General features: G+C 39.3%; 1 protein-coding gene across 12 annotated transcripts in view; it reads right to left on the bottom strand.

The window, feature by feature from the left end:
- Nucleotides 1-22,219, bottom strand: part of NT5C3A (5'-nucleotidase, cytosolic IIIA) — a 51,067-nt gene that overhangs the window by 15,912 nt on the left and 12,936 nt on the right. For 2 of the 12 annotated variants that reach the window (XM_023751048.1, XM_023751042.1), the window contains one exon: nt 6,004-6,058. The exons of 3 other annotated variants lie outside the window; for them this stretch is intronic. In XM_023751048.1, coding sequence (XP_023606816.1) covers nt 6,004-6,039 — 36 coding nt within the window. In that variant the 5' untranslated portion in view covers nt 6,040-6,058. Of the gene's footprint in view, nt 1-5,108; nt 5,207-6,003; nt 6,059-9,817; nt 9,905-10,633; nt 10,751-12,521; nt 12,542-15,611; nt 15,634-22,219 lie in introns of those variants that run through there. 7 more of the 12 variants (XM_023751046.1, XM_023751044.1, XM_023751047.1 and 4 more) reach the window with 7 other exon arrangements.

Raw genomic sequence — 22,219 nt, 5'->3', positions numbered from 1 at the left:
GACCACGGGAGTTGGCCGGCCAAGGGAGGTTGGCTGTGGGAGAGCACTGACCACCAGGCGGAAGCCCCTGTGTTGAGTGTCTGCCCCCCTGGTGGTCAGTGTGCATCATAGTGACCAGTCAACCAGTCGTTTGGTCAACCGGTTGTAACGCTTGCTTAGGCTTTCATATATATAGATTATCTTACAGGTATATTTACTGAGATATAAATGAGTAGCTGCATAGTATACTCAGAAAATTATCCTAGTGATGTTTACCTGAATTTTTAAAAAAATAGCCTACATTAAAACATTAGTTTAAATTACTTAAGAATGTCTGTCCAAAGCTTTCAGGGGATGTATTTTTCTTTGTTTTCTAATGTTAACATTTGGTACAAGCAAAAGACTTCATTACTACATTGGTATAAAGGAGTGAGTATTGCCCAGCCAGCGTGGCTCAGTGGTTGAGTAATGACCTATGAACCAGGAGGTCACAGTTCGATTCCTGGTCAGGGCCCACACCCCAATAGGGGGCGTGCAGGAGGCAGCCTATCAATGATTTTCTCTCATTGATGTTTCTATCTCTCCCTCTCCCTTCCTCTCTGAAATCAATAAAATATATGGTTTTTTTAAAAAAGGAGTAGGCACTAAGACTTTTTATGTAACTACATAAAAAGTGTAGATTGAAATACGCCTACTCAGACTGGCACATTTACTCACACACACAGATGATTCTATGATTTATGGGAGGGTTATGCGTTACTAAATTTTAGTGAGAACCACTTCCCCCTCCCTCCCACATACAGGATATCCAAAAAAAATGTATATACACTTTAACAGCTGATAGCTGCAGATCTTATTATATTTTGAAAATGAAACATTTTAATAAATACTGCCTTTATAGTATATATAGATAGTGTGTGTGTGTGTATGTGTGTAAAAAAAAAATATATATATATATATGTTTATATATATAAATTTTTGGGGGGAGACACCCTGTATTTGGCCTTTCTCCACATTAAGGTCATGTAGGCAAAATTCTTTTTTTCATTCATTCACCATATTGTTATTAAGTATAAGGCACTATGTTTTTTTTTTGTTGTTGTTGTTCTTTTGTTTTTTTTCTTTTTATTTTCTTAAGGCACTGTGTTAAACAGGTCTGTAAGCAATACAAAGTTTTAATAAGATATACTTCTTACACTTAAGATACATATTCTATAATATGGATTATAATAATGACTGCCTTGCCAAGACATCCAGATGAAATACAACGGAACAGAGATTATTTATGCTGAGCTAGGCTTTCAAAGAGAAGCAGGATTTGGATATGCTGAGATGGGGGAGGAATCAAAGTACAGGGTCTAATGGGGGAGAAAGATAAATAGCTCTGTTTGTCTAAAACCTAAGTGACTGTGGAAATTGTGCGTGTGTGTGTGTGTGTGTGTGTGTGTGTAAAATCTGGAAGGAGAGATTTGGGGGCAGGCCATGAAAAGTTCAGGCTGACATCCTAAGAGGCTTTCAATTTATAAGTTGTATCAACGTTTTTAGAAAAGCAAGCCCAAGGCAAAAAGTGTGTAAATTAATGTAATGATAATAAAAAACATGTAAGTATACATCACCTTGATAGAAAAAATATATAAATATACATAATCTTTGGCTTCTTTTCCTTCCATAGTCTTTTTGTGGGCTGGCTACATACAAGTTACTTGCTTTAAAAAGAGACACATGTTTGCCCAACCGGCATGGCTCAGTGGTTGAGTGTCAACCTAAGAACCAGGAGGTCACAGTTCGATTCCTGGTCAGGGCACATGCTTGGGTTGCAGGCTCAATCCCCAGTGGGATTGGAAGCTGATCAATAATTCTCTCTCATCATTGATGTTTCTATCTCTCTCCCTCCCTCTCCCTTCCTCTCTAAAATCAATAAAAAATATTTTTAAAAAAAGAGTTTCACAGACAAAGAAGGCTAAAAGAACTTATTACCACTGTAAGAAATGCTAAAGGGACTGCTGTAAGAAGAAGAAATAGAGAGAGAAGAACACAGGCATAAAGACTAAGAATGGCAACAAATAAGCACCTATCAATATTAACCTAATGTGCCAACCAAAAGGCAGGGAGTAGCTGAATGGATAAGAAAACATGAGCCAACTATATACTGTCTACAAGAAACTCATCTCAGAACAAAAGACTCACACAGAATGAAGGTGAAAGGAAGGGGGAAAAGTTTCCAGGCAAATAGAAATGAAAAAAACAACAAAAAACAGGTAGCAATACTCATACCTGACAAAATAGACTTCAAAATGAAGGCCATTGCCCTGGCCGGTTTGGCTCAGTGGATGGAGCGTCAGCCTGCAGACTCAGGGGTCCCAGGTTCGATTCCGGTCAAGGGCATGTACCTTGGTTGCGGGCACATCCCCAGTAGGGGGTGTGCAGGAGGCAGCTGATCAATGTTTCTCTCTCATCGATGTTTCTAGCTTTCTATCCTTCTCCCTTCCTCTCTGTAAAAAATCAATAAAATATTTAAACAAAATGAAAGCCATAATGCCTGGCTAGTGTGGCTCAGTGGTTGAGCGTTGACCTATGAACCAGGAGGTTAAAGTTTGATTTCTGGTCGGGGCACATGCCCAGGTTGTGGGCTTAATCCCCAGTAGGGGGTGTGCAGGAGGCAGCCAATCAATTATTCTCTCTCATCATTGATGTGTCTGTCTCTCTCTCCCTCTCCCCGCCTCTCTGAAATCAATTTTAAAAAAAGTATTAAAAAAAATGAAGGCCATAATAAGAGACAATGAAGGCCACGTCATAATACTAAAGGGACCGATACAACAAGAGGATATAACTCTGGTAAACATATATGTACCCAATACAGGAGTATCCAAATATAAAAACAAACAAACAAACAAAAACTTCTAGAGGATTTTAAAGGAGAGATGGACAGCAATACAATCATAGTAGGGGACTTAAACACTGACGTCACTGGATAAATCTTCTAAACAAAAAAATCCACAAGGAAACATTGATCCTAAATGACAAATAAGCACCTATCAATAATAATCTAATGTGCCAATCAAAATATCAGATGCAATTAGATCAGATGGAACTAACTGACACTTACAGAACATTTCACCCCAAAACTACAGAATATACATTCTTCTCCAAGTGCATATGGGACATTTCAAAGACAGACAACATGTTAGGACACAAACTAAGTCTCTACAATTTTAAGAAGACTGAAATCATATCAAGCATCTTCTCACATCACAATGGCATAAATTAGAAATCAACTACTATAAAAACACTCAGAAACATTCAAACGTCGAGGCTAAAGAGTGTGTCATTAAACTGGGTTACCAAAGAGATCAAGAAAGAAATAAAAAACTTCCTGGAAACAAATGAAAATGAACACACAACAACCCCAAATCTCTGGGATACAGTGAAAGTCCTGAGAGGGAAGTTCATAGCACTACAGGCCTACCTCAAAAAAAACAAGAAAAACTTCTAAAAAACTATCTACCATAAACTTAAAGGTATAGAAAGAGAATAACAAGAAAAGCCCAGCCCTAACTGGTTTGGCTCAGTGGATAGAGCGTCGGCCTGCGAACTCAAGGGTCCCAGGTTCGATTCCGGTCAAGGGCATGTACCTTGGTTGCGGGCACATCCCAGTGGGGACCCAAAATCTCTGGGATACAGTGAAAGTCCTGAGAGGGAAGTTCATAGCACTACAGGCCTACCTCAAAAAAAAACAAGAAAAACTTCTAAAAAACTATCTACCATAAACTTAAAGGTATAGAAAGAGAATAACAAGAAAAGCCCAGAGTAAGTACAAGGAAGGAAATAATAAAGATCAGAGTGGAAATAAATGACATAGAGACTAAAAAAAACCAAACACAAATTATCAACAAAACCAAGAGCTGGTTCTTTGAAAAGAATAACAAAATTGATGTACCTTTAGTCAGACTCAAGAAACAAAGAGATATTAACCCTTTATCAGATGTATCATTGCCAAATATGTTCTCCCACACAGTGGGCTCCCTTTTCATTTTGTTGATATTTTATTTTGCTAAAACAAAGAAATAAGAAGCAGAAGCTTTTTATTTTGATGTAGTCCCATTTGTTTATTTTCTCCTTACTTGCTTTTGCCCTAGGAGATGTATCCGTAAACATATTGCTACGAGAGATGTCTGAGATTTTGCTACCTATGGCTTCTTCTAGGATTTTGATGGTTTCACGACTTACATTTAAGTCTTTTATCCATGTTGAGTTTATTATAAGTATCTCATGATCTCACTCATATGTGGAATCTAATGAACAAAATAAACTGATGAACAAAATGGATCCCGAGATATAGAACCATGAACAGACTGATGAATTTCAGAGAGAAAGTGGAGGGGAGGGGACATTAACCTTTATGCATATATGCATAGCCCATGGACACAGACAAGTGTAGGGAAGGCTTGGGAGGGGCGGGTGTGGGGAGGAGGGAATCAATGGGGAAAAAGTAAACAAACAAAGCGGACATCTGTAATACCTCAACAATAAAGATAATTTTTAAAAAATGCTACTTACATAGTTACAACACTCACATAATACAGAGATTAACATTTAGAGTGCTTACTATGTGCTAGTAGGCACTTAACATACTTTTTCATCAAGTATAAGTAAGAACATTTCAGTTATAACATGAGTTATATCTGAGGATCTAATGTAAAACATGGTGACTGTAGTTTATAACTATAAACTATGACATAGTTGAAATTTATATTTTTGTATAACTGAAATTTCCTGAAAGAGTAGAACTTCAATGTTCTCACCCAAAAAAGCAAAAACAAAAAAACCCCAGCAAAAAAAACAGTGACTATGTGAAAAGTAATGGATGTGTTAATGAGACAGAGGAATCCTTTCACAATGCATACATATGTCAAATCATCATTGCATACTTAAAATATCTTACGATTTTATTTGTCAATTATACCTCGATAAAGATGGGGGGAAAATATGAGTAAGAACAAGAGTTTGGTGGTTTCATTCCTGTTTCTTAAAGCTGAGATTGTTGCCCTCTTTTGAGGGCTTCATAGCTCTCAAGGATTGAGGTCAGATTTGAAGCCAGTTCTGACTGCAAAGACTATTATTTTTCCTACCTCAACCTAATGTCCGTAATGCAATGAACTCTATTATTGTCCAAGGAGTTTTTTGTTGCTGCTGTTAGTCCTCACCAAGGATATTTTTCCATTGACTTCTAGAGAGAGTGGAAGGGAGAGGCAGAGACAGAGAGAGAGAAACATTGATGTGAGAGACACCTTGATTGGCTGCCTCCCGCACGCACCCCAAGGAAGGCTGGGGATTGAGCCTGCAACCCAGGTATGGCGCCCTTGACTGGAATCGAACCCGGGACCCTTCGGTCTGCAGGCCAATGTTCTATCCACTAAGCCAAACCAGCTAGGGCCAAGAAGGTTTTTTTGTTTTTTATATTTTTATTGGTTTCAGAGAGGAGGGAGAGGGAGACAGAGATAGAAGCATCAATGATGAGAGAGAATCATTGATTGGCTGCCTCCTGCATGCCCTACAATGGGGATTAAGCCCACAACCTGGGCATGTGCCCTGACCAGGAATCGAACTGTGACCTCCAGGTTCATAGGTTGATGCTCAACCACTGAGCCACGCTGGCCAGGCAAGAAGTTTGTTTTTAATGTAAAATCTTGCCATTTTTAATTCAGAGGCCTAAGATAAAATATCTCACATTGTATGATTTACATGTGTTGTTGAGCAAGGAAAATCTAGCACAAAAAGGAATGGGGGAACCATCTCATATGCCTAGAAACACTCAAATGCACATTGTATTTCAACCAAACATATGTCAAAGGTAAGCTGGAATTCAATTCAACAAATAGTTGAGGTACTACTCTAAGTCAAACATTGTGAAGAAAGATCTGCATCAAGTTACAGTCCCATAATGAATGATCAGGGTAGAGGCAGAGGTAAAGGTGGCGAAGAGTCACCATTAATAAATGGAGCTGGAAATATTTAAATACCCACCATTTTCACATGTACAGCAGAATCTTGATTAGTCATATCTTGGTTATCCAATCTTCTGGATTTTCCCAGGTGAGGTCACAGTAAAAGAGAGAGAAAAAAGGTACACGTGACACACATACATTTCAGGTTCCTCCTGTATGTTAATGACACACTAAGATGGTACTTTTGGATTTAGTTAAATACCAACTTACTGAAGGCATTCTTTTTCTTTCCTAAGGATCTCTGTAAAGATTTCACTCTTTCTCTCAAAGTTCTGGGTTAAAAGATTTATAGATACTCTTTTTTTCTTTTCTGTTTTAATTTCAGAGAAGAAGAGAGAGGGAGAGAGAGAACCATCAATGATGAGAGAGAATCATTGATCAGCCGACTCCTGCACGCCCCCCACAGGGGATGGAGCCCGAAACCCGGGCATGTGCCCTTGACTGGAATCGAAACCAGGATCCTTGAGTCTGCAGGCTAATGCTCTATCCAATGAGCCAAACCACCTAGGGCCAGAGTTAAAAGTTGTATACGGAGAATTCGCAGCCCTCCTACAAGAACTTCTATGGTGTTAAGAAGGTTTGAACAGTTAAAGTGAAGTAGATATTTGCAAGAAAATGCTTTACTACATGAACATTTTATCAACATTTTCTCTACATGTGAGGTTGAAATTTGTGGGAAAATGATGCTTTACTATTATTAAACCAATGAAGGAATATAGAAAAATAATGTAAGGAGAAACATTATACAGAGTCAGATAAAAAGTCAGACTTTTCCTTAAACTCTAGTAATAGAAGTTGGACATTAGATCTGTGTTCTTGATAATTAGAATGTGTGGTAGCAGATCTATAAAAATTCTTTAAAATCTGAAACCTAGCCCTAACCGGTTTGGCTCAGTGGATAGAGTGTCGGCCTGCGGATCAAGGGTCCCAGGTTCGATTCCAGTCAAGGGCATGTACCTTGGCTGCGGGCACATCCCCAGTAGGGGGCATGCAGGAGGCAGCTGATCGATGTTTCTCTCTCATCAATGTTTCTAACTCTCTATCCCTCTCCCTTCCTCTCTGTAAAAAATCAACAGCCGAAACCGGTTTGGCTCAGTGGATAGAGCGTCGGCCTGCGGACTGAAAGGTCCCAGGTTCGATTCCGGTCAAGGGCATGTACCTGGGTTGCGGGCACATCCCCAGTAGGAGATGTGCAGGAGGCAGCTGGTCGATGTTTCTAACTCTCTATCTCTCTCCCTTCCTCTCTGTAAAAAATCAATAAAATATATTGTAAAAAATCAACAAAATGCATTTAAAAAAAAATCTGAAACCTATCCCTCTCCCCCTTCCATTTTAACTGCATATAACTGGGAAATGTGTCTTATAAAACAGTATTTTCCCTCCTTCCTCAGAAAGGCTACTAGTAAATTGATCGTATAATTGATGGCATCTTGGAGTTGAGAAAAAAGTATTTTCAAATAGTAAGATACCTCTAATTTTTCACACGTGAAAAAATAATGTAGTATCCATCTGCATAGACATACACTCTATATAACTCATAAAACATTTGATCAGCACCCCAAAATTTAATTTTAATGGTAGTTTGGGGGTTAGTAGTCTTTTTTATTTTTTTGAGGGGGGAGGGTCAGTAGTCTTTAAATGATTGTAGGCATAGTTAAACACAGAGTCAAATTTAAGTAACCTTTGGCCTATGTTCCTTCCGTCAGTCATCTAGCTTAAACAAAGATGTCCGAGAAGCTGCCTGCAAGTCTGTTTCTTTATAAAACCAACGCATACACTATTAAGTGCCTGTGGTTATTCTTTGACGTTTAATATCTGAAAGGGAGTTTAAACTTCTAGAAGGCACTATTTAAATAAAACCATTTTATTAGCTTGAAAAAGAGGAAGGAGAATGTGGAAAAGTACAATAGAGTTTACAAAAATACCACATACTCCGTGAAACACTGGAAAAGTCCAAAGAAAACAATTCAAGCAGTGCAGGATACATTTTAATATCTGGGAATCTAAGCTCCCTTTGTTACACATGGCCAAGCAGCCCAATTTCTCTCCTCCCCCAGCCCCCAAGAATGGCTCTTTCTAGAGCATTCAGGCTTTGTTAAAAAAAAAAAAAAAAAAAAAAAAAAAAAAAAAAAAAAAGCAGTGTTAATAGGTGAAAGAGTAGTTTTGTCTTTCTCATGGTCTCTTCAAATTTTATTTAACAAAACACACAAAAACAAAGAGTCATCAGAAAGTTGCAATTGCTAAATTTCCCATTTTAGCAGGACATTATTATTGATCATTAGGATATTACTTTTGATAGTTTGAGCACCATGCAAATTTCAACTGCAGAGCTTTCATTCTTCCTAACCCTCACCGGCAATCTGACCAAAGTTTATCCTTGCTCAAAAATAATCTCACAAAGAGTGCTACTGCGGTCCGAACACAAACATCAGCCCGAGGTCACGGTCATTATCAACCTGTAAAGACTAAGGCATAAATGTCAGCGTTCTGGCACAATTCTAAAGAAGACATAGAAAATGAGGGCAGGGTATTTTTAAACCAATAGGCTTGTAAACCTATACTTGGTATATAAAGTTCTGGCTTCCTTTGCCAGCAGTCACCTGTCGCAGATGCTGCAGGAGAAGAGTTGTTGGAAAAAACACATTGAGTGGGGAAGACATGTTCAAAAATAGAAAATACCAGCCTTGAACTCTGAACTCCCTTCAAAGGAAGTTTCAATGTTTTAAGCCTCTGGAATCTTTACATGTGGGCTGGCTGATGGGGAAGCTGGGAAAGAATTGGCCTCTGTGCTTCAGTGGGAGGTTCGGGTCTCCGCTATCACAGCGTTCGTTACAAGGAATATGTAGGGCAAGGCTAACGGCTAAAGCGAGAGGTGAGACCCGCACTTGAGGAGCACGAACTTGGTAAGCAGGAGTGTCCGCTATCGTGGCCTCTCATTCTGAGATGATCGATCAACTTTGCCTTGAAAATACACTGACAAATCAATGACTGAAAAGTTCTGTCTACATGAAAAATAGCTCCTGGCCTTTATACAAGTATTTGAATGAAAGGGGAATACTTCTAAAGGCCCTGGAGATTCAGTCTTATGGGAAAATGAAAAAGATTAAATTCCTGCATATAAGTAGCTCGAAAAGTTACGATTCTGCTTTAATTTTGATACTCGAAGAATCATTTAGCTACACAGCAATAAGATAATGACATCCTGAATGGCAAACTGTATACTACTTACATAGGAACGGCATGAATTACTATAGATTGGACAGGGCGTCAGTAACAGGGCTACACATCCATGGTGAATCCATGTGACTACCCTTTCCAACAACCTGCATTACTTGTTCTAAGCTTGAGCTTTTAATAACAGCACTTTCTTAGGCACTTTGCACATGGGAAAAAATAAAACTGTAAGTTCATGATTTCCATAGCATTATAAATCAGTTTATTGAGGCATTTAAATAATTCTCCCTAATTAAATTTTCAAGGCAGCAGTAAAAAAAAATTATATAAATTGGAAAGTGAAACTTTCTCCATACAGATATAAAACAGAAGTGAAACTTAATATCCATGGTGGGAGAAGAGGAGGAGGTAGAAGGAAAGAGAAAAAAAACGTTTCAAAGGCTAGTTACTTAAAAATTGGCAATTTATACCAATCTTCTTAAACAGGAAAACTTGACTTCTCGGTCAGAATTTAGTGGATACTTATGAAAATACATAATTCCAGAGTTTAGAATTTATTCATCCATCCTCCCCACCAACATTGCCCTAATATCTAATAGCATTTTTTCAAGGGGCATTAAACCAAGGCACATAGAAATTAAGTAATTTGTACTGATTACCCTTAAGGCACTCTGAGCTCTTCTGTCCTTGAATTTGTCCTAGAAGCACAGCATAGGTGGGAAGCAATATCCAGAGATGCTTGGATATAAGCTGCCAATAAAAACCAAGTCATCTGCTTTAAGAACTGGTCTGCTGCATTGTCTAATTTTCCTGATTAAAAAAACAAACTACAAAAAATAAGGTAAAATGTTTACATTGGACTTTTTTTTACAACAAAAAATCCAACTTCTTTACATAATGCTCTCCCTTTTATGGTAATATTTATGTTTGAATCTGAATTGACAACAACATACACTTTGTTATAAGCCTTAAAGGGAGTAATCCAGATTTTATCAATTCATGAAACATACCAGTATAATCCTGTTCCATGATATCCTGGATAAAGCTCAGCGGCACAAAATAAAAATTATCTTTATTACTAGCTGTAATCAATAGCTCCCAATCCTAGTCACACAAAGCATGTAACTACCAGAAAAATCGAGTCACACAGTGTGAACAACAAAATCGGACCTTATAATGCTTTTTCCCCAACTTAAAAAAAAGAGATTGCTGAGGGTACCTTGCTTTTTTCTTAACATCTACATGTCAAACAAGAACCTCTTAAAATTAGATCCTATACATTTCTGAGCTCTAAGACACTGCAAAGTTTTACATATACAGATCTTTGCAAATTACAGTTTTGCACTCTACTGAATCATCCTATTTTGTTTCTTTAATTCATGTTCTTAAATGCCTAAAATTTCAATCAGACACTAAACCAACTAAGAGTTAGATCAAGTTCAACAACAGTATCTACAAGAGCAGTACACACTTACCCCGAAGGTAACCGGACCAGATAAACCAGCGAAAGAAAATTCTTCCTGTCTGAGCAGCCCTAATATAGCACAAGGTGCAACTGAGGGGCGGGCCCAAACGCCCAGGCTGCGCTCTATGCAAAAACAGGCCTGTGACTCATTACTCCACAGCGCTGTGTTAAGCTCTGGTGACAGACGGGCTGGCTAGCTCTGAGCTGGTCATCAGCCTACAGGACACGGGGGACTGAAATAATGTGTCCGTTCAGAGACGGTCAATGGGACTATCAGAGCACAACTTGCTGTGCAGAGAGAAAAGAGGAACTTCAATATTAGCACAAATACTTCCTTCCCCGTGGTGGTTTTTATTTGGGGGGTTGTCAGCGTACTTGTGGCATGTGGGTTTTTCTGTGTGAATATTGTATTTCATTAAAGACAATATTAAAAAAAAGGTCAGGCTGTGGTGGGCAGGGGCGGGGGAAGGGGTGATGGGCGTTGCTCAGTGGGTCCAGTTTCCACTTGGAGGGTGGAAGGACTTGCAGAGGGGGATGGTGCTGTGGTTGCACAACAATGCCAACTCCTGAGAGCCGCCGCATTAAAACCAGTGAAAACGGCAGACGTTTGTTATGTATGTTTTGCCATTTTTAAAAGATGAGCTCATGTAAGACACACAGAAAAAAGCCATGGTGCATGTATGTATGGTCAACAGAATAGTCATAGTCTTTACTGCAGGGCAGTGGGATTTAAAGGGATTGCTTATGGTTTTCTTCACATCTTCCTGTGTTATTTGAAAATGTGAACAAGACCGTGCATAGATTTGCTAAAAAACAAAAACAAAACAAACCTGGACACAAATAGTGAAAACTAATCTTTATGGTTAAATTTTTTTTTTTTTAACAAAGTTCCTTTCCTGTTGTGAAGGAAACATTTTTAAAGTTTTATTAAATTGTTAACTTTTAAAGAGAAGTGGGCTTGCTTCCAGCCTGAGCAGTGGACTGCACTGAGCGAGCACCATGTGTTGGGGCCTGATTATTACGCCCCGGACTGCGCGCAGCTTTATCAGGAGGGACAGGGCTACGCTACGCTACGCTACGCAGCTGTAAATACATTTTTATATCAGCCTTCTGGTCATGCTCAAGAGAAATCAAACCCACGCAACATTTCAGTAATCAAACTTCGTCAAGTTAGCATTCTCTGTTAAAAACACCCTCCTACCCCCAACACCCGGTGTGGCTCAGTGATTGAGCGTCCACCTATGAAGCAGGACATCACAATTCGATTCCTGGTCAGGGCACATGCCAGGCTTGCTGGCTCAATCCCTAGTGTGGGGCCTGCAGGAGGCAGTGGATCAATGATTCTCTCTCATCATTGATGTCTCTCTCTCTCTCTCTCTCTCTCTCTTCCTCTCTGAAATCAACAAAAATATATTTTTTAAAAACCCTAAAAATTTAACAACTGCTTTTAAAAAAGGCCACTAACAAACGATCCAAACTTGGTCTCTGCCAAATGTTAAAAACTTATTTTACTAAGGGGAGACGATTCACAAAGAGGAAATCTCTTATACTCTAGTAATGGGGGTTCAAGGGCAATGAGGTGATTCATTTTGAAAATACTTCTGAATTAATGGGTAAATATGGTTATTTAACTCTTCCCATACATTAACATAATTAACAATGATAAGAATTTTGAAGCTATCACTTTGAAAGATGACAAGATAAATCATCTTCAACAACAAAGAATGCTGGTGTTAGAGTTCCATCAGCATTTAGAAACACCATGAAAAGCTTTCAAAATATGCATTCTCTGACACACCAGTTTTGTGTCCTATGGAAATAAGGCAGAGTACACAGATACCTAGTTGCAAAGATGTACATTGCAGAGTTGTTTTATAAAACTTCGAAACTTAACCAACCTAAATGACTGCCCTGGCCGGTGTGGCTCAGTTGGTCCAGTGTCGTCTGGAGCGCCGAAAGGTCTAGGGTTTGATTCCCAATCAGGGCCCATACCGAAGTTGCAGGTTTATGGAAGGCAACCAATTGATGTTTCTTTCTCACATCATTGTTCTCTCTTCTCTCTCTCTCCCCGCCCCTAAGATCAATAAAAACATATTTAAAAAAACACACACCTAAATGACCAATATCTAAATGTTCATTAATACAGGAGGGCTGAATAAATTGTGGTATACACATAAAATGTAAAATGATACAATTGTTAAAAATGTTATAAATAGGTAAAATTTATTGTACATTTATGATGTGCCAGATACTTCTTAAGCACCTGACATTCCTCATCTCATCTAACACTCATAACCCTAGAAGGATGGGCTATTATTACCCTCACTTTACAGGTGACTAAAGGAAGGCTTGCAGCTGGCAAGTGGCAGAACTGGATTCAAACTCAGGTCACTCTGACTTCAGATCCTGTGCCTGTAAACCACTGGACAGCACTGCTCTGTGAGGGCAGCAGGTACAGATGTGCTGAGGTGTGCCTGATCTACTACTAATCAAAAAAACGCCACAAGGATCTACAGCAAGAGTCCAACTTGGGGGATAAATCTTTATATGAGCTTAGGAAGTCTAAAACAGAACACAAGACAATGATGGGATCAAGAGGCCATTTTTATGTTCTGAACTTTATAAAATAAACGAGTTCCTTGGAAAATAAATAATGTTGCAGTAGTAGCACCAATCACGCCCATAATCAGAAAAAGAAAGTTTAAACACACACACACACACACACAACCTTCAGAACCAGCCAACATCATATGGATAGACTATTTAAAACAATGTTTCTAAAATAGGGACAGAAACAAGGAATTTAGCCAGTTTACTCTGAAATAAAACAAAGACAGACAAGAAAGATGGCTACGATCTTATCAGGAGGGCCATTGTGGTCCCTAAGGGTAGACGATGATTCTGGCTTTGCTGGGGTTCCACCTGCTAGTCAAAGGAGAGTGAGACGAGGGGGTGTGTGAGCTGCCTCCTGCCTACAGGGGGCTGCTGCCTTCTAGTTCCACCCCGTAAGTGTACATGCAGCGGCGTGCAACGGTATGTCTGGTGGACTGTCCCCAGGGGGGACCAACACTCTTCTAGCACTTTCTTTCCTGGGTGCCAGAGTCCCAGAAGCACGCACCCTCTCATTTATTTTAATGAGCATAGCCTTAAGAGAAAGGTAATAATTCCCCCTTTTTGATAGATAAGGAATCTAAGGTTTGGAGAGGTGTTGAGTCACTCATTACTTATGTAACTTATGTACAAGAGCTGTAACACTTTTATTTCTCACAGGATATGCTGTTTCTAGGCAATAATAGACATAACAATTACACGAGAGGGCTAGCTATGTTTACAAATAAGAATGTTTGGATACCTTAACCAATAAAGAAATTAAAAAAAAAAAGAAACTAGAAACACAGAAAAGTATAACCTATTCAAAGGACTACAATGAGGTGACAAGAACTGAATGAAGCAGGTGGCAATGGGGGAAAATTTGATGGCATAACAATAAATACTTTTTTTGTGTCTAAAAAAAAAAAAAGAATGTTTGGAAACGGTGCCACAGAAAAGGATAGAGGCAAGACACTGAACAAAAGAAAATGAACTTTGCTTCAAATAGCTGTAGGTACTTTTTTTAGAAGGGATATAAAGAAAGGATCCAGAGGGAAGCAGAGTGGACTTTCATCTCTGGGCCCTGTTGCCTTGGAGTTTCTTTACTCATTGTCATAAAAACCGAAACCACCCGTGTACCCCTCCTAACGCAAACTCTAACCTGAACTCGACATGCCGAAGGACCTCTACACGACTCCAAGGTTCGGAAGGTTTTTCTCCCCTCGTGACACCGAAACTGTATTCATCAATGGAGAAAGGGCTACCCGTCTGTACTTCTGAGAGACCAGTTACCTTTTAGAGACTGACAACGATTCAGTCAACTTAAAAACCTATAGGCAATCACTTCGTATTTTGCCAGCAAAACCTTTCTCTAGTTTTTGAAAATATGAAAAAAACAAAAGAGCCCAGAGAAAATCAAATCTATCCATTTAAACCTTAATTACTTATTCACTGCTTGATTCATTTTGCCTTTAATCTTGGGATAGGGAAGTAAATTATTACACTAATTAAATTATATGTGAAAGAAATCATTTCCTAACCCCACGTAAAACCTGTATTATTTCTCAATAATTCAATCTAAGATTTAACTAGTAATTCAGTTTACCATAATCCAATTATCATTCGACCATCCAATGTATTTTTTTTATTATTTCAAGTATTACATATAGTAGTACCTATGTCTCCTTTTTCCCCCATTGACCTCCCCCCGGCCTCCCCTACCCCCCCCCCCCAAAATGCCCTCACCCCCCCGCCACCCCCCCCCAGTGTCTGTGTCCATTGGTTATCCTTATATGCATGTATACAAGTCCTTCGGTTGATCTCTTACCCGCTCCCAACCCTGCCCTGCCTTCCTGCTGTAGTTTGACAGTCTGTTCAATGCTTCTTTGTCTCTGTATCTATTTCTGTTCATCAGTTTATGATGTTCATTACATCCAATGTATTTTTAAACTTCAATATGAACTTGACTGACACCCTAGGAAGTTATTCCAAACAAAACAATAAAGCCATATAAGGAAGACAATTCAGTAGGAGGTGAGATCAATACTCTATAGGGACTCTTGCAAAAGTTGTTCCTGCTAATTGCTGCATGATGTCAATAGGAAGATGTTTGGTTTTTTTAAAAATGCAAAACACCAGTCTAAAAAAAACCCCCCAAAAAACCACAAAACAACAACAACAACAACAAAACACCGGTCTAGGTATCAGACTTTTCTTAGAACTCTTCTGAGACCAGTCAACTACCTTCAACATGGTGACTCTTCAAAACAAAATTAAAACAAGCTGCTCTAGATGCTTATTTGAATGTGGTTTAAAATGTTTAAGGATCAAAAACAAAGATGAGACAATACAGTATTACATTTTAGGAAAATAGACAACAAAGAAAGACTTTCTCATACGTTTTTCTCATGGAAAATCACTCCCAAAACGTCTTCTGCCTGGGTGACTGCTGCTGACCTTGACTGCTGCATGTGTGAATCGACGCACATGGACAAACGGAGGGAAACCCACGGTTCTGATCTCAATGCATTTCTTAAAAACTCCGTGCGGAAATCTAAGAGGGACTAATTTAATTTTCAGAAACTCAAATAAAATTATTTTTTTTGCAAATAAAGTTCTTGAAGGTAGTCTATGTAATTTTTATTTTCTTTTTAAAAGTAATAAATTCTGGAATCTAAACTCCAGAAGTAAATGACATTGTGGCAATAGGAAGGTCAAGTTCAAGAAAACTGGATGTAAGACAGTATCATCAATGCAGGGAGTCTTTCTTAGCTCTCCTTTCCTCAAAAGCACTGTGTTCTTAGGACTGAAATTGTTTCCATTTTATATCTGAATCTTTGTGCCTGGAATGGAACAAGATGAAAAACTTTGTTTAATTTTGGACTCTTTCCACATCACACAGTTGGTATTCTGTCTGTTGAAAAAGAAATAGTATTGTTTAGGATTGCTATTTTGATATGGGTTATATTAAAAATGGCAAAAGGTTATTCTATTTAAGCTTTTTTTTCAGTATTAGTATGGTATATCCAATACATTTAAATGTAGAGTACAAGACTTAATTTACTACCCCCTTTTTGCTAGATAAACTCATTTAAAAAATAATAAGGTAAGCCATGGCCAGTGTTGCTCAGTGGATAGAGCGCTGGCTTGCACACCAAAGGGTCCTGAGTTCAGTTCCCCGTCAAGGGCATGTAACTGGGTTGCAGGTTCTACCCCGGCTCCATTCTGTGCACATGTGAAAGGCAATCAGATGTGTGTGTGTGTCTCTCTCCCCCTTCCCTTCCACTCTCTCTAAAATCAGTGGAAAATGGAAAAAATATCCTTTTTGAGAGCATAAACTAATAATGACGTTGCTACTGACGATGTAAGAAAATATAGCAAAGAATTATATGGAAGAGCAGTGGGTGATAACTTAAGTTTTAAAAATCATAAGGTTTTGAAAATGCTCATAGGTTTTAAAAGAAACTGAAGAATATACTTTTTTATATCAAATATATTCTAAGAATCAACAAGCATTACAGAGGAAGGATAGGGTCACAAGTGATTGCATTTTCTTCGTATTCTTTGGTGTTTTCTGTAATGATTATATCACACACCCAGAAGAAAATAAAGATTATTTTTTAAATTAAAATTGCATGCTCCGCTGTGGCTGGTGTGGCTCAGTTGGCTGTGCGTTGTGCCATGCATGGAAGGATCCCAGTTCAATTCCTGGTCAGGGCACATACTTAGGTTGTGGTTCGGTCCTGGATGGGCCGCATATGTGGGTGGCAACCGCAATGTTTCTCTCACACATCGATGTTTCTGTCTCCCTCCCTCTCTAAAATCAATTTTTAGCTCTAGCTGGTTTGGCTCAGTGGATAGAGCGTCAGCCTGCGGTCTGAAGGGTCTGGGGTTCGATTCCAGCCAAGGGCACATGCCCCGGTTGTGGGCTGGATCCCAGTAGGGGGCATGCAGGAGGCAGCCAATCAATGATTCCCTCTCATCATGGATGTTTCTATCTCTCCCTCTCCCTTCCTCTCTGAAATCAATAAAAATTTATTTTAAAAAATAAAATCAATTTTTTAAAGAAACTTACATGTCTCAAAATATAAGAAAGTGAACATATATAATGCTACCGCCTCTTTGAAAGAAATGAACATGGCATATGTTAAGTCATGCTTATGACCCTAAAACAGAAATTATCTACAAAATCATACCTGCCTTTTTTTTTTTTTCTGTAGTTGCCTTTCTCATTCTATATCTGGGAGGGTAAACCAATGAGTAACTTACACAAACATTCAAACAACATGCTATATTCCCCTCCCATCTGGCTACAGGATGAAGTCACGATGTGTAAATGAGGAGCCAAGTGCACAACATTCCGAAGACACACTGTGAAGGCTTGAAGAGGAGGGTCCCGTTCAGATTGCTCAGAAATGGGAGTACAAACAGAAAGCCCCGGACAGCGTGTTTCTGCCATGCTCTTGTGGTTACAGTCACCTTATAAAGAGCCTTTGCAAATCACACCGAGAACTCCTACGGTTCAGGAAAGAAGAAAATAAATGGCCAAGTCTTTTTAAAAGTTCAACTTCAAAAGTAACTGACATCTTAGAAGTAACGATCAGTTGGAAAGAGGAGGAAAAAGTGATGCCTATTCCCAGGAAAACAGGGAGCGAAGCACTGAACACAGGCTGGTGGCAATGTAAATGGGACCGCCTTCCCGCAGTGTAACCTGGCGGCACATTCCTTAGATGTGCACACACTCCTGACCCAGTAATTCCAGGCCAACAGCCACAGGCACGCACAGCTGCTGTACGACTGTTCGTGGATCCAGCATGTCTCATAATGACAACCATGTTGCACAATGAAGACACTGGCTAAAGAAGTTGTGATAAAAAGTAAAAAAACAAACAAAAACAAAATAAGTTGTGATATTCATATAGGGTACAATAACCTAAAGTAACATAATAGTTATTAAAAGAAGTATAAATGTATTACTGAGAAACAAATTAATAAGTGAATAATCTTGTTAAAAACAATGTTAGAATATGATCTCCTTTTGGGAAAAATAATACTTAATATTTATATACGTAGAAAAGAAAGTAGTAAGTACAATTATTAAAATATGTTTTTTTCTTTTATTTTGTTTTGTTTTTAAGGTGGTAAAATTGCAGACAGCCTCTTTTTCCTTATCTAGATTTATTTATTTTTACATCAGAAATAAAAAGAGGATCAAAGGGGAGATGGAGCTTAATATACATAAATAAAACAGGCAAACTCCTTACAAAAATCTGGATCTTAATTCAGGTACTCGTGAGCCCTTAATTATATTTATTTATTTATGTAGTTAGTTAGTTAGTTTTTGAGTCCTTAATTACTAAAACTTCCCTAAAGCTGAGTCACAGGACTGGAAATCCACGCGTGTGGACCCCGTGAGTAACTTTTTGGGAATCCACAGTGAAGCACATGATCTGTTTTGTTGTCAGTGTATTAGAGGGGATGCACAAAAGACAAAAGAAAGTCAAGTATTTCATTAGCTGGGAAAGACAAAGTGTTGAAAGAGAGCAACACAAGAACACTTCACTCGAGAAGGAATTCTCATCCCTGCTGGGAAGTCTGCTTCACCAACCAGCTTCAGAGAGCGGGAGTCGGGCACTGCTGTGCCTGGCCAGTTCCGAGGCACATTCATAGATGAGTACAACACCTGCCAGCTGGGCTGTGTAGTTGGCCCAAAATTTTACTTCCTGTTTCCTGGTTCCTGGATAATAGGCCAAATTAAAATGGGAACCCACTTCTAATTGTTTTCTAGTCCTAATCCCAGTGTGGCCCAGTTTTTTCTTAAGATAACCTAGTGGGTTTCCAGTTTCTAACACTTCGTTATTCTATAATGCTGAGGTTCTCTGACTTTCCCTGGCTCCCTCCACCCGAATCAATCCAGGGTCTCATTCCCTTAGAGCCCTAATGGTTCTGGATAAACTGACAAATTGCTCCTGGGGGGAAACTGTATAAGAATAGATGATTTTTTTTTAAATGACAAGACTCTGAACTCAGACCCTAACTGGGGCACTTGGTGTGAGACAAACGAGAGGACTGTGCCAAGATGAGTCTGCCGGGCAGATAAAATGGGGGCAGGAAGGATGGGAACCCACACGTGACTTTGTCTACTTCCACGTACTTATCAGCGGGAAGTTGCCAAACATTTTAAGCAATCCTAAGCAATCTTGTCATGACTAGGACCTTGAAAATGAGGAAGACAAACAACATGTAAGGAATTGATAAACAGCACTGACTTTAACGCAAGTATGACATTCAAACAAAATTTTAATTTCCACGGCTGAAATTCTTTTTCAAAGAAAGGTTTTTATTAGGCCGTTGGTAGCAAGAAACAGAAGGCAGGTCCTGGGGCCTGGCGTCTAAACTGCCAGCAGCATGGCGGGGGTGGGGGTGGGGGTGAGGGAAGGCGAGCATGTCCATCATCCGGGCGTTGGCAGAAGTTTCTATACAACAGGTAAGTTGTTCTGAAACAATTCACATTGGCTATGGACAAAAAGGGGATGGAGGAGGATGGAGCACAGTACGGCTAGTTCTGAGATAGGCACATAGATTCGTAAGGAAGAAGTGTTGCTACTTGGATTAGCTGTGGGCAGGAGATTGGAAAATTCGAGAAGGAGAGGCTCCTGGGGTTTGACAGCACCTGGCTATTTTCTCTTTTAGACATTCGTGAAATAGCCACCTGAAAATAATCCAAAATTCCAATGTACACTCAGGAGTGTGGGCAGTGTTTTGTTGGTGTTGCCCTGCAGTTGTGAACTGATAACCCCTTTTTGGTCTCTGGCCTGCTGTAACTTAATTTGGGACATCTCAGAGTTGTCTCCTTGCCAGGTGGTTTATATTGTACAGATAGATAGGTTGAAGCAACACCAAGAGAGTAAACAAAAGTGCATAAACAAGAAAGTTAACTTAGGAATGTAGCCCTGTGCCATACAGAGCAAAGAGAGAACTCTGCCACCTGCTGACAAAAACACAGAATTGTATAGCTTGCCCAGATTGCCTTTTCAAGGGGGAAAACCTACCATGGTAATTAGATTTCAAATTAATTATTTTACCAAAGATATGAAGTATAACCTCTACTTAAAGGAAAATAAGGGTTAAAATAGGATTCAGGGTTATTTATATGCCTCTCAACTCAATAGCTCTACATATCGTGATGCCTGAGTTATTTTAAAAGCAAACAAAAGAGGGCTAACTGGACATGATTCCACATTACCAGCGGGGAAGCGCCGACGTAAATCTGCATATGGGCTGTACTCACTTCACCATACATTTCATCCCCCCTACCTCATAACAGGCCTCCCCCATGCCCTTCTCTCTTTTGTCTTAACTGTAGATGGCATACTTCTAAGCCACTAAGAGAGTTACTCATTTTCCCACAGGTATCTCCCATGTACATGTGGACAAAATAGGGGGGTTCTATGGAAAATAACCTCCCAGGATGATCTGATCACAAATTCCTAACTGCGCAGGCCACCTTGGGTAGTCACACCCGAGGCCTAAACCTTGCCTAGTAAGAGGTTTATTTATCTTTGCCCGAAGTTAAAGAACCTTCAGAAGAAGCATAATCATCCTCTAGAGAGCACATAATTTTGTTAACTCTCCTGTAATCTCCTCCTTGCCTCCCTTTCTCCCACCCTCATGTAATTTTCTTTACATTTCTTCCTTAATTCAGTTTTGGCTCAAAAATAGTCTTATGAAAATTCTTTACAGTTGACATATACATGTTAATAAACTTGTGTTGTTAAAGGAAAAAACTATAAAGAGCTTCTTGTGTGGTTTCCCCCCAAATTTCCAATGATATACAATCATATGTCATTCCTTGGGTGTTGTCTCTTTCGGGACCATAACTGTTCTACACTTTGTTTTTTTTCCTCTGGTTACTCTCTTTTGAGCCTTTAAAAATGTTAATTCATGCAGATTTACTCTTTGGGGGAAATAGAAACCTCAATGATGAGAATCATTGATTGGCTGCCTCCTGCACAACCCCTACTGGGGCATGTGCCCTGACCAGGAATCAAACTGGTGACCTCTTGGTTCATAGGTTGACACTCAACTACTGAACCACATTGGCCGGGCTGTACAATATCTTGTTATTCAAATGCCCCATCATTTAGCCGTCACTATAATTTATTTAGCTAATGTAAACCGCCTCCAACTGAGGAATGAAAGTGCCCATTTTTCTAAACCCTTATCAGCTTTCTTTACACAGTCATTGTTTGGCTGACCCATTTTTGACTATTTGTCAGCAATCTTCCTGAAGTTGTGTGACTTGTAAAATTTGTCATGTTGCTGGAGGTAAGGATTTGAATTGTTTGCTTCAATGGTTCTCCAACTTTAGCAAGCATCAGAATCACACAGAGGGCAGGCTGAAGCAGAGAGCTGGGCCCCGCCCAGGTCGGCTTTGGATTCAGTAAATCTTGAGTAGAGCTAGAGAATTTGTGTATCTTACAATTTCCCCCAAGATGCTGATGCTGGCTAGGAGCACTGAGAACCGCTGGTGTACTTCAATACTAGCACATGGGGTCTTATACTTCAAAATGTAAGGTTTGCCCACCTTTGTCATGGCTTATAAAGTCAGTCAGCACTTATGAGATTGTAAAAAATAGCCCTACTGGGGGGGCGGGGCGGGGGAGAGAGGATACTGTTCATCCCCTTGCATCAATGGTTCCCGTTGGTAACGCAAATGAAGAAAGTAAAAGCATTTAAGGCTATTCAGGCTTTTAGCCAGAGAGGAGAATTTTTAGACAAATTAAAAATACTAGTATCCAGAAAGGAAGAAAAAAAAAATCCTAGTGTCCAGTTCAAGCATGTCTCCATCTGTTATGTAAATGCATTCACAACAAAAAGAAAACAAGTCATAAAACAGTAGGAAAAGTACGCCAACAGAACCCTTTAAAATGGAACCGGAGCTGCCACCTCAGAGGAAGTGCCTTGCATTCTTACTCCTCAGACCTTTGGAATATGGAAACAGGCA

The sequence above is a fragment of the Myotis lucifugus genome, unplaced genomic scaffold (genome assembly GCF_000147115.1).
Source record: "Myotis lucifugus unplaced genomic scaffold, Myoluc2.0 scaffold_18, whole genome shotgun sequence".
NCBI classification, from domain to species: Eukaryota; Metazoa; Chordata; class Mammalia; order Chiroptera; family Vespertilionidae; genus Myotis; species Myotis lucifugus.
This window is presented reverse-complemented; position numbering and strand designations above follow the sequence as displayed.